The sequence below is a fragment of the Grampus griseus genome (genome assembly GCF_964374135.1).
Source record: "Grampus griseus genome assembly, chromosome: 11".
Taxonomy (NCBI): Eukaryota; Metazoa; Chordata; class Mammalia; order Artiodactyla; family Delphinidae; genus Grampus; species Grampus griseus.
The window spans coordinates 27,079,162-27,092,166 of NC_139005.1; the positions used below are offsets into that span (position 1 = coordinate 27,079,162).

At 34.6% G+C, this 13,005-nt stretch overlaps 1 protein-coding gene across 1 annotated transcript in view; it reads right to left on the bottom strand.

The window, feature by feature from the left end:
* Positions 1–551: 551 nt before the first annotated feature.
* Positions 552–13,005, bottom strand: part of SYT10 (synaptotagmin 10) — a gene marked incomplete at both ends in the record, with an annotated part of 75,953 nt that continues 63,499 nt past the window's right edge. The window contains 4 exons of the mRNA XM_082666983.1: positions 552–623; positions 3,272–3,401; positions 5,879–6,050; positions 10,681–10,801. Coding sequence (XP_082523109.1) covers positions 552–623; positions 3,272–3,401; positions 5,879–6,050; positions 10,681–10,801 — 495 coding nt within the window. The remainder of the gene's footprint in view (positions 624–3,271; positions 3,402–5,878; positions 6,051–10,680; positions 10,802–13,005) is intronic.

The following is a 13,005-nucleotide window of genomic DNA, read 5'->3' on the forward strand; positions in this document are numbered from 1 at the left end:
GCCAAACTTCACCAAGAAAAGATTTTGTTGAGAATGAAAGAATATATTATCAGATAAGTAATATTAATTTGATTATTCAAGGATTTAATGCTGTGAGTAAAGTTCAGAATTTCCCTTAAAGTGTATATAGAAACATGTGCACAGCTAGAAATGAACATAGTTTTAATAAAGTCAAAACCATACATATGTGACATGTGCTTCTTTATACAATAGCAGCATTAACTATTTAATTTTAGATAAGTATGGATTATTTTCAAAAAATGTATTCTTTGCTTATGCAAAGAATTCACAACTCAGTGAAAACATTCTTTGTGCTAATTGGCATATGACACAAAGAATAAAAAGCCTTATGTAAGGACCATTTGTATTCAAGTAAAATACATCAAGATGTCCAAAGTTAATAAACAGACAAAAAAGGTAAATAAAAATTGCACATCATTTGTTCATTATCAGGATATATTTTAAATGAGATCAAATCTTCCACTTTTTTTTTTTGATCTGATGAGTACGCGGTCCTGGGTCCTTATTATAATGGTCTTATTTTGAAAGCATTATGGTGTGGAAGGTGGTTTCGGAGATGGACAGGATCCTTGACTATCAAAACTGGTTGCCCGGCCAGGTAACTGAAAGATAATAATTTCATAATATATGATCTAGTGTAAAAAATAATAAAGTGGGTAATTGTTGTTACCTTTTAATAGTGAATATTCACCCCTGATATGCAAGCCTCTGAAGAGAAGACATACATAACTACCCATGCCTTTCAAAACTCACCTTCTCAGGTATCATGAGGGGACACAAACATCTAACAGAGATGTAGGTAGCGCATGGTACATAGATGGCATGCAGAGCAACTGCAGATTCATTTCACATTCTATCACAGGCTTTTAGTTCTTATTGTAAAATAACTAATGGTTTACTACAGTCGGGGGCAATTGCTGGGTAAGAACAAGAAGGTTCAAGACACAAGAGACTGCATTCCATTTGCTCTAAGGCAGGAGGTGATTTTTAATAGGAGCAATTAATGAGATGAGAGGGACTGGGAGAATGGGAGCCACGAGTGATAAAGAATAATTTCTCATGGTCTTTAAATATTATGTGTATTTTAAAAGTTTAATTACAATAGAATAAACTTTTGTATCTAGGTACAAGTAGCCAGATTTTCCAAGTGATGCTTTAGTCTCCTCTTACCAACTTACTCAGCTCTTGAATAATTGTTCCCTTCTCATTTTAATCCCTGCTGTGGCAACAAAACATAATTACACATGTACCACATGTACACTTTCCCACAATGCAAAATCCAGCCAGTTGTTAGGTCTCCAGTCCCTATGTTCTGTTTGATCAGTGAATGTAGGTACAGGAGTTGGAAAAAAAGAAGCTATTTGCTAGAGAAAGTATATTTACATAATCTTTTTGGCCCACTTGTCCTCTGATAGTCAGCTGCTAGAGAAATATATCTGGGATATTCTTCTGAGGCCCATATTGTAGCTTATTCTTCCTATATATTCTACGATGACTGAAAAATATTCACAAGTTCTCAGACACAAACACATGCCTATTTCATAGCTCCTCTTCATCATATAAATGTATAACTTCTTATTAAACAGTCATAAGTATAATATGCCTTGGGTCATACAACATCTGTCCTTTCACTAGTTAAAAGTTGTTGGCCACATTATCTCACTTCTCCCTACATCATTCCTATGAACTCTGTAGGGGTGGGCCTTTCTATTTTCATTAAATATGGGAGAATGTAGCTGCAGACAGAGTACGTGGTCTGCCTAGGATTAGACAGCCAGAGGAGCAAGGGTTAGAATCCATGTCTCCCTTCAGTGTGGTTCTCTGCCCAGAAAAATTTACTCTCATGTCTAGATTCTTAGATTTAATATTCACTTTTCAAACTTTACATGAAAACAAAGATGAGAATCAGGAAATGGATAGTAAAGCAGTAGACTATACTTTAGACAATACACATTGTTGAAATGAAACAACCTTCTCAGGACTCGTTGAGCTATTACTTAGGGGAAAGTACTGTGTGAATGTGCATTTGCATGTCTGTCTGTCTTTTATGATTTACATTAAATGATGAAGTGAGGTAAAGATTTGGAACATTAATATAATAAAGCAGATATCTTATCTATGGTGACAGTTCACCTCTGTTGTCTGAGCATGTGCTGTTTATACAGTGTTCATCGAATTTTCCCTATAGAGTATTGAGTAACACAGCCAAGGTCACATTTTTGTGACTAAGCTGAGCTTAGAACCAGGGCTTACTGACATTTAATTACACTGCTCTGTCTCTCCTATTCAACCCTGTGCTTAGTGACAGAACAAGAAGCAGAATCTTATCCATGGGAGAGATGGCAATGTATCCTTCACTTACTATGTGGTTATCATAACTTTTTATTAAATTGCATGAATTCCACCCTCTACCATACAACCTTTTATCAACCTGCATTACCTCTCAGTTAATCAGGTCATATAAATGATTTATTTTGAGACTCTTCTCTATTTATTTATTTTGAGACTCTTCAAGAGACTCCCATAGTCTCTGACAACTGCCTTCATGGCTAAAAATCCTGATAGAAACTGGTATTGATACTTCTTCTGGTTAATATAACTATTAATATTAGTTATAATTAGAGCAAACACTGTGCCATACTCTGTACTAAGCACTTAACATTCAGCATTTTATTTAGTTTTACTCTATGAGTTTACTGCTATTACAGAGTGTAATATGTAGTCACACAGCAGAGCCAGGCTTTCAACTCAGACAAAAAATATTTTTAAAAATCTGTGAGCCCTTTTACTTCCTGACCAGAGTCAGTGGATGTATATCTGTCCCCTTACATAGATGAGCTGTATTAGGTGATAGTACCCCTATTTAGGGATTCTGGAGAAGTTTAGGTGAGGTAGCTGTTTTCACAAAAGAGAAGCAGGAAAATTCAGTTTCCAGTTAGTAATGAATTTACTTGATTGCTCCACCACTCACTGATATAAGTTTTCAGACAATGCAAAGAAAATAATAGGCTTGCAGTTTTTATGGGCTTACTGTAAAGGAATATCAAACTCAGAAAGTTTAGTGGTTTTTAAAAACCAACAAGGCACACAGAACTTTTCATACTGGATGATAGAGTCTGTGGGACAAAAGCAAGAACAATATTTTAAAAAATAGGTGAATATATAAAACATTAGTGAAGTGTTAGCAGATAAATAATATTTAAGCAAGAGATAAAGAAGAGAGTAGATGTGAGAGAGTCCCAGAGCTTACCTCCAGCAAGGGGTGCCAATGTGTTATTGGTTTTCGGTGATAGGCCAGCATTTCATTCCAGTGGTCTCGCCCAAGACCCTCAGCGTCCAGTCCTGTTCTACATACTCCTATGACTTCATTGTGTCCTACCCTATGATTTGGAGAATATTTTGCTTTCATTCCAACATTCAAAGATAAGTTTCACACACCTTAAACCGAATTTTAAACTTATGATTAAAAGAGTAGATTTTGTGGTAAGTTCTAGATAATTTTACATATTAAACTACTTCAGATCAAATGAAAAGTCTTAAGTAGGCTAAAATTTACTGAACAGGATCAGCATTCAAAAATGAATCTGTAAAAGAATCACACACAAACCATTTTAGTGCTCTGTAAATTGAGAACATTTCACAATAATAAGAATAGTGTGAATGAGAAATGCCAGCTGGTCCTTACCTACATGATGAGTTTCTTTCTTGGTAGCAGACCCATTAACTTTAAGTGATGTAATTCTAATCGCCTTCTTTCCAAAAGGTTTAATGTTTTATAATGATGCCTACATTTCTTACCAAGAGCTCAATACCCACTTTCTTGTATAAATGACCATAATTAATTGATTCTAAATGATATGTCAGTGAACATTACTGCTTGTATTACAATTAAATAGGGCAGGGCTACATTTTGAACCATGGCATTTGACTTATTATTGCATAGTACCAGAGCATACTGAACAACATTCTTATTTTCTATTCATACCTTGTTTTCATAGCAACAAATCAAAATAATAATGATATTAATATTTTTAAAGAGCTTGTTATGTGCCAGACACTGTTCTAAGTAATTTAAATGTACTGACTCACTTAATCCTCACACCATGACCATGAATATCATTATCATCATCTCATTTTATAGACAAAGAAATTAAACACCCAGAAGTTAAGGGACCTGCCTGTCTTTGTACACTTAGTAAGAGACAGAGGCAGGACTTGAATCAAGACAGTTGACTCAAGCATACATATGGTAAGCTGCTTTTCAAGAATGGAATGGAATTTAAAGGCATTTTCTTGAGGATTATTTTGACATACATCTATCTATAAGGAAAGTTTTGAGATGATTTTAGGACATTACATTACTTTCTTCCTGTCACTGATGTATTAATAGATATGTAGGCTTAGTATCTTTTCTTTTAATATGAAGTTTCCCAAAAAAGCATATTTTAGAAATAACTTTTAATCTTTCTATTTTATATATTGTCAGGGTCCATTTCCCTAAAATTATTTGGGTGACGAATCCTCAGTTGTATTTATCTGCAATCTATGCTGTGAGAAATCAATAGCAGTAATTTTTTGGTAAAGCAGAATAAGGGATTCTGATGAAAACATTACAACATTTTTAAAGTTTGCCATTTTAACTAATTCAAGATTTCTCTCTCTCTCTCTCTTTAAATTGTGTCAACTTGTTTTATAAACTGTGATATAAACTAATTTCAAATAGATGGTATAAATCATTGTATTTTTCAGTGCTTCATTTTTCTAGCTCTCATCCAGAGGATACCATTTTTAATGTCTCTATGTTATAGGGTCTTGGTTACTGCCATTTGCATAATGATATAAAATAGACACTCTTTGAATATTTGTGTATGTGTACTCTGTCCCACTTGTGTTATCATTAGAACAAAATAAGACATTGCCTATGTGCTGATAATTTTGTAGGTTAAACATACAGGATTCCTTTCTGAAAGTCTTATAAATATAAAAAGCAAAACAATAAAAAGAAGTATATAGCAAGGATCAAATAAGACATATAAACCTTTAGTGGGACAAAAGTTCAGAGGGAGAAGAGATTGGTTAGCCAAGAGAGACACAGAAGTGGTGCCTTGAGCAGGGCTGTAAAGCATGGGTGACATGAGATACACAGGTATCTCGTGCAAATGAGATATCTCGCATACACGAGATACCTGTATCTGAAATGTTGATACAGGGCAACATTTCAGAAAAGGAAGGAGTGGGTGCTGCAGCAGGAAGAAGCTTCAGAGCTTCACTCGGGAGTTTGCCATTTATTTTGTGAAAGGAGAAGTAATCAAAGTGTGTGAACTGGAAGAACTATCCACAAAGCAATGATTTAAGACTGGTGTGAAAGCCTCAAGGCATAACGCTATGGACACTATTCACCTTCCACTGTTAATACTCACTGCTCACAGCTGCACATTACACTGATGTTTTACAAATGGAAAAGTGAATTTCTAAGAGATAACTTGCCCTTTCACAGTGCTAGTTAATGATAGAGCTCAGTATCATGATATTCATATTCCAGCCCAGCTGGGAAAGCAAAATACATTGATTGTAATTTATGTTGTTACTGTAAAAAGACTTCACAAAAGTGCTTCCTATAATGTACCCCATTCTTTCACCATCTGCAGGTATCCTGTCCTTCAACTTAAGAATGATGTCTTTTGGAAAAGATAAAGGATAAATAATAACATAGAATAAAATTAATTTTGAATGAATAATTTTTATCCATTCCAGTTTAAATTAAAACTCTTGTAGCAGTAAATAACCTGAAAAGCTGAATTTGGTCTGCATATGACTAAATGTAGCTGTTATTCAGTGAGTAGAGGGATGAACGTACCTGTCATAATCCATGACTGCAATGGAGAGGCTGACCTGGTCCACATTCTCCGGAGGGATATCAAAAATAATGGCCTCATTGTACACAGGGTTTAGAGTGTTTTTCTTTGTAGTCGTTTTCCTCTTTTTTAATCTTCGACCCTCACACATCAGAGACACTTTGACATAAGGATCTATCACGGGAAGGCAATTTTATTAAAATGAAAGTAATAGTACAAAGCATAAATAAAACTGTGGTTAATTGTTACTAAATAAGAAAAGTAGTATATTAAGCCCTTTAGTGTTACCGGTTTTAAATTCAAATGGCATAATTGGGGGTAATAGACTCTCTAGGACTTCTTACTGAATGGACTAGAAAAGAATTAACTTGATCACTGTGTTTAATACAACAGAGAAAACTCACTAGTTTATCAAGAGCCAGTCTAAACTATAATGTGTCTTTTAGTCACAGCTATTTGAGGACATGTTTTGTCCCAAGTGATTTCTAGGGAATGTAATCCTAACAAGTAAAAATAATTGTATTAAATTTAATTTCCTTCAAAATGATTTAGAATAAGAAGGCTAAAATTTATGAAAGAGCAACATTGTATCTAGATAAGTATATATAATCACAGTGAATTGAAATTAGCAAAAACTATGTGGGAATTGTCTTGAATTGTTGGAAAAAGTACTAATCTTAGTACCTTTTTAGTCATAGTGCTTGATAAAGAGTTTGGATTGAAGAAATGATCACTACAAATCATTTATTAAATGCTCAACAGTATACAATGAAAAGGTGATATTTGGTTTACAGATGTTCTCAGGGAAGTTTCCTCATATGAATTGTCTGTATAATGTCAACTGGAAAGATAAAATTTTAGTCAGGCTATATTTTTATGGGCCAAAGAGGTCAAATAATTGTTAACAAGTTCTGCCCTAGCTGACTGATCTCTACTTTCTTACCCCTGCCACCTTAAGTAGAAAAACTGTTACAGTATTATAGAAAATTATACAATATTTATCAAAAGTTTCTTTAAAAAGTCTTACTTTTTGTATCTTTTTATAAAAAGGAGGCATGGTTTTGGGAGAGGGTATTGGCATTGGGGTGAGTATGCTAGGTGGTCAAAACAATCAGTGTCTGCTCTACCTTCATTTTTTTTTCATTATAGTTACCCTCCAACTGTAGCACCACAACCATCTTTTCTCTCTTTCCATCAATGTAACAAAGTAACAAAACTTATTTCATTAGAATAAGCCAAAAACATGGCAACATTAATTTATTTGAGCAAATGAATGAAATGGTGATTTTTAGGCTCTAGAAAAATGTCTCTGTATATTTCATAAGCATTTGTATCAAGGGGAAAAAACACATTTTATGGCTGGAAATAGGGTATATAGAGGAAAACAAGGTAAAAGGGAAATGTTCAATGGCTGTTTCCTATTTATTTATTTATTTTAACTTTTAATTTTATATTGGAGTACAGTTGATTAACAATGTTGTGTTAGTTTCAGGTGTATAGCAAAGTGATTCAGTTATACGTATACCTGTATCTACTCTTTTACAAATTCTTTTCCCATTTAGGTGTCCCATAATATTGAGCAGAGTTCTCTGTGCTATACAGTAGGTCCTTGTTGGTTATCCATTTTAAATATAGCAGTGTGTACATGTCAACCCCCAAATCCCTAACTATCTGTCCCCCCAACCCTTCCCCTCTGGTAACCATAAGTTCATTCTCTAAGTCTGTGAGTCTGTTTAAATAGAAATATAGATCAATGGAACAGCATAGAAAGCCCAGAAATAAACCCATGCACCTATGGTCAACTGATCTATGACAAAAGAGGCAAGACTATACAATGGAGGAAAGACAGTATCTTCAATAAATGGTGCTGGGAAAATTGGATAGCTACATGTGAAAAAATGAAATTAGAACATTCTTTAGCACCGTACACAGAAATAAATTCAAAATCGATTAAAGACCTAAATGTGAGACTGGAAACTATAAAACTCTTAGAGGAAAACATAGGCTCTCTGACATATCACAGCAATATCATTTTTGATGCATCTCCCAGAGTAATGGAAATAAAAACAAAAATAAACAAATGGGACCTAATTAAATTCAAAAGATTTTGCATAGCAAAGGAAATGATAAATAAAATGAAAATGAAAATACAACCCACAGAATGGGAGAAAATATATGCAAATGATGTGACCGACAAGGGATTAGTCTCCAAAATTTACAAATAGCTTGTGAAGCTTAATATCATCAAAACAAACTGCCTGATCAAAAAATGGGCAGAAGAGCTAAATAGACTTTTCTCCAAAGAAGACATACAGATGGACAAAAGGCACATGAAAAGATGTTCAACATCACTAATTATTAGAGAAATGCAAATCAAAACTACAATGAGATATCACCTCACACCAATCAGAATGGCTAACATCAAAAAGTCCACAAACAATAAATGCTGGAGAGGGTATGGAGAGAAGGGAACCCTCCTACACTGTTGGTGGGAATGTAAATTGGTACAGCCACTATGGAGAACAGTATGGAGGTTCCGTAAAAACTAAAAATAGAGCTATCACCTGATCCTCCAATCCCACTCCTGGGCATATATCCAAAGAAAAACATGGTCCAAAAGTATACATGCACCCCAGTGTTCATTACAGCACTATTTACAATAGCCAAGACATGGAAGCAACCTAAACGTCCATCGACAGAGGAATGGATAAAGAAGATGTAGTACATATGTACAGTGGAATAATACTCAAAAAAAGAATGAAATAATGTTATTTGCATCAACATAGATTGACCTAGAGATTATCATACTAAGAAGTGAAGTAAATCAGACAGAGAAAGAGAAGTATCACATGATATCGCTTATACGTGGAATCTAAAAAAAATGATACAAATTAACTTATTTATAAAGCAGAAACAGACTCCTATTTACTTTTCAATGTTTTAATAATAGGAAATATGTTCTAAGGAAGAAGCTTATTTTTGTGATATAATTCTATGTATGAGCTTCCAGGCCTAGGCCTCTCATTAACAATGAGAACGAGTCCTAGTTTATTGTTTGCTACCCCCATCATGTCTCTGATGACATTTCTCTACTAGTGACAAGGACAATTTACTGGCTCCTTAGTTGATTCACAAGGCTGTTGTGAGAATTAATGAGGTGATGTTCTCAAAACATGCACTCCCCTGATGAGAAGCTTCATATAAATAAAAAGTAGTCTTGCACTTAATTACAACTTTGATGTTGTTTGCTTGTCTTGAAATTTGGTTCTCTTTTGATACATGGTAGAAAGAGTAAAATAAACAATAATTTGCAGTGTGCTGTTTAAGTCTGTCAGCATTTACTTACCTATGACCTTTTCACCAAAATGATTGTGGAATTTATTTGCTTTTTTTCTATCTTTATATTTCAACTATGCATTGCAAATTTTAAAAAAATGAATAGGAAATTCATGACATAGTTCAAAAATGAGATAGAGGAAGATGTGCAGTGAGAAGTCTCCCTCCCATCTGTCCCCATACCTCTCCATCATTCAGTTTTTGTGTATCACTCAAGTATTTCTTCATGCAAATATTAGCAACATGATATATATTCTAAGATTCCTCATTCTTACATAGGAGGGAGCATGATATCCATATTTATGCTGTACCTCTTTTTTTTTTTTTTTTTTTTGTGGTACACGGGGCTTTCACTGTTGTGGCCTCTCCTGTTGCGGAGCACAGGCTCTGGACGCGCAGGCTCAGCGGTCATAGCTCACGGGCCCAGCCGCTCCGCGGCATGTGGGATCTTCCCGGACCGGGGCACGAACCCGTGTGCCCTGCATCGGCAGGCGGACTCTCAACCACTGCACCACCAGGGAAGCCCTCTTGTACCTCATTTTTTATTCACTTAGTATATCCTGGAGTTCTCTCTACATTAGAACTGAGAGTTTCCTCATACTTTTTGTGATGCAAATTTAGTTTATTTCTTTGTTCTGAAGAACCAAAAAGTTATAGATTCTACTCCCCATGTCATCTTTTACTATATCTCCATTACTATTTCTTATTTGTTTAATTCAACAAATGCTACTGAACTCCCTACTCTGTCTTTATCATTTTTTCTTCCACAGAGCTGTGCCAGAGTTCACCTATTAACTTACAAATAACCCTTCAGAACTGTGGTGATCTAAATGAAGGGATTAAAGAGAATGATGTGATTTTACCTCTTTAACAAAGTTAGCACAAGAGAAATTTCTTCAAGAATATCTTTAAGAAATTTTAAGGAGTATTTATTTACTTTATTATTTCTTTCAGTCCCTGTTGTTGTCCAAATTTTTAGTTAGAAAGGTGGTAAGAGAGCAAATGCAAATGATGGTCTTGGAATGTTGTTATTTCTTTGCAGATCAGGTGAGGGAGATAAATTCAGTCTAAATATGTCTTCCTAGGACTCTTACTTGTAGAGTAACACAAGTTTAAATTGAATGGCTTAAAGTCCAAGGATATTCCTTTATAAGCAACTGACTAGTTGGAAGCAGGGAAGTGTATAGTAAATAATGCATGTTTGAGAAAGAACTAAATCAGTAGAGAAATAAATAAAAATAAAAACCCAAGTTCAAAGTCTATCTATTTGATAATACTATTTAAAAATTTCCTAATGATAATGTAAACTAAAGAGGTGTTTGGAGCACTTTATTTGGTAATCTCTTTTTCTACTTTTATAGTGTCCCACAACAGACAAATGAACTCAGTAATTCAAGAGCCATATATAACTTTGTCTATGTGGAATATTTTATTTGGGAATGAACCCACTAGCCAATTGTGTGCATACCTGATGAGCCGGTGATATCCATAGCTTTCAGATTTCTGCACTTGATGACTGTCAATGTCATACGTCCAGCAGTTGGCAAATAACAAAGGGAAAACATGATTTCACCCAGGTCTATACTTTCCTAGAAAGGCAATTGGTAATGTTAGCAACTTCAAATACCAGATATTGAAAACAAAATATCATAGAGTGAAAAATCGCTTTAGTGGAATATTTGAATGCCATTTTAAATTGTTTTATTGAGGCTACAGATTGCATTGCAAAAAAGCTGTAATAGACAGAGTAAGAAAAAAGAGTATATCCCAGTTGCTCATTTGATATATCCACTTGTATTTCTAACAGGAAACTCAAACTTAACACAGTCAAAATCAAACTGCTGATTCTATTCATTCCCAATCATCTTCTGAAACCAATTCCTCTGTCATCTTTCCAAAATCAGGAAATGATATCATAATTCACCCAAAGGCTGTAGGCAAAAACCTAGCAGTCACTTGCATTCTTCTTTTTCTCTCACCCTTAACACATTGAACGCATGTCTTGTCTACATTATCTACAAAACATATATGAAATTACTGACTTTCTTTTCAGCTCTATTACTATCATTGAAACCAATATCACTTCTTGCCAGGATTACTTCAGTAGTCTCTAAAACTGATCTCAAAAGCAAAGTGATCACTTATGAAATGCAAATCACATTATTTCACTTTCCTGCTTAAAACCATCTAAAGGCTCACAACTATATTGGAATAAAATTCAAATTCTTTACCTAGGCATATAAATGGGGTAATTATAAATCCTGGTAATCTAAGAAATTCCAGATTTATACCTACTGCCCTGATATAATTATTAAAAATGTCTATTTCCATTATTAAATATGTGTTTGTTTAGATAATGCATTACAAAGTCATACATATAAGGAGGCCCCATGTGATCTGGACCCACCTATCACTCTATTAATCTCTTGTCTCTCCCTCAGCTCACTCTTATGCAGGCACAAGAGATTTTTTTCTGTTATTCAATCAAATGACATTTGTTCCTGCTTTTGACCTTTGCATTTTCTTTTTGTCTCTCATATCTTTACATGGCTGACTCCTCCTCACCATGTAGGACTCAGCTCAAACAGCATCTCTTCAGTGAGGCCTTCCCTCTTCCTATCCTATACCCACCTTATTCACATATCCTTCACATTTTTTTCATAGCACTTCTCATCAACAGAAATTACCTTTTACATTTATTTTTTGTTTCCCCAATTCCAATATATAAGGTCTAGGAGAGCACGGCTCTTATTTATCTTATTTTCACATCTTAATGAAGGTACATAGCTGGCCTTCAGTGCAGTTTTTGAAGAAATGAAAAGATTATTAATTAATCTGGATAAAAGCTGACCTGCTTTGTTTCATTTGTAAAATAAAACTGTCCACAGTACCCAAGTATAGATAAATTTGCTGTGAGTGGCTGCATAGATGGTGGACAAATGAAAATGAGTGTGAACAATGCACATTTAGGATGCTTCTCAAAGAGCTGTTTAAAGGAATTAAATCAAATTATTCCTGGTAAGAGCTGGAGGAACTGGGCTCTGGGACTTCAGACTATACTACAAAGCTACAGTAATCAAGACAGTAAGGTACTAGCACAAAAACAGAAATATAGATCAATGAACAGCATTGAAAGCCCCAAGATGAACCCATGCACATATGGTCACCTTATTTTTGATAAAGGAGGCAAGAATATACAATGGAGAAAAGACAGCCTCGTCAATAAGTGGTGCTGCAAAAACTGGACAGATACATGTAGAAGAATGAAATTAGAACACTCCCTAACACTATACACAAAAATAAACTCAAAATGGATTAAAGACCTAAATGTAAGGCCAGACACTATAAAACACTTAGAGGAAATCATAGGCAGAACACTCTATAACATAAATCACAGCAAGATCCTTTCTGACCCAACTTCTAGAGAAATGGAAATAAAAACAAAAATAAACAAATGGGACTTAATGAAACTTAAAAGCTTTTGCACAGCAAAGGAAAACATAAAGAAGATGAAAAGACAACCCTCAGAATGGGAGAAAATATTTGCAAATGAAGCAACTGACAAAGGATTAATCTCCCAACTATACAAGCAGCTCATGCAGCTCAATATCAAAAAAACAAGCAACCCAATCCAAAAATGGGCAGAAGACCTAAACAGACATTACTCCAAAGAAGATATACAGATTGCCAACAAACACATGAAAGGATGCTCAACATCACTAATCATTAGAGAAATGCATATCAAAACTACAATGAGTTATCACCTCACACCAGTCAGAATGGCCATTATCAA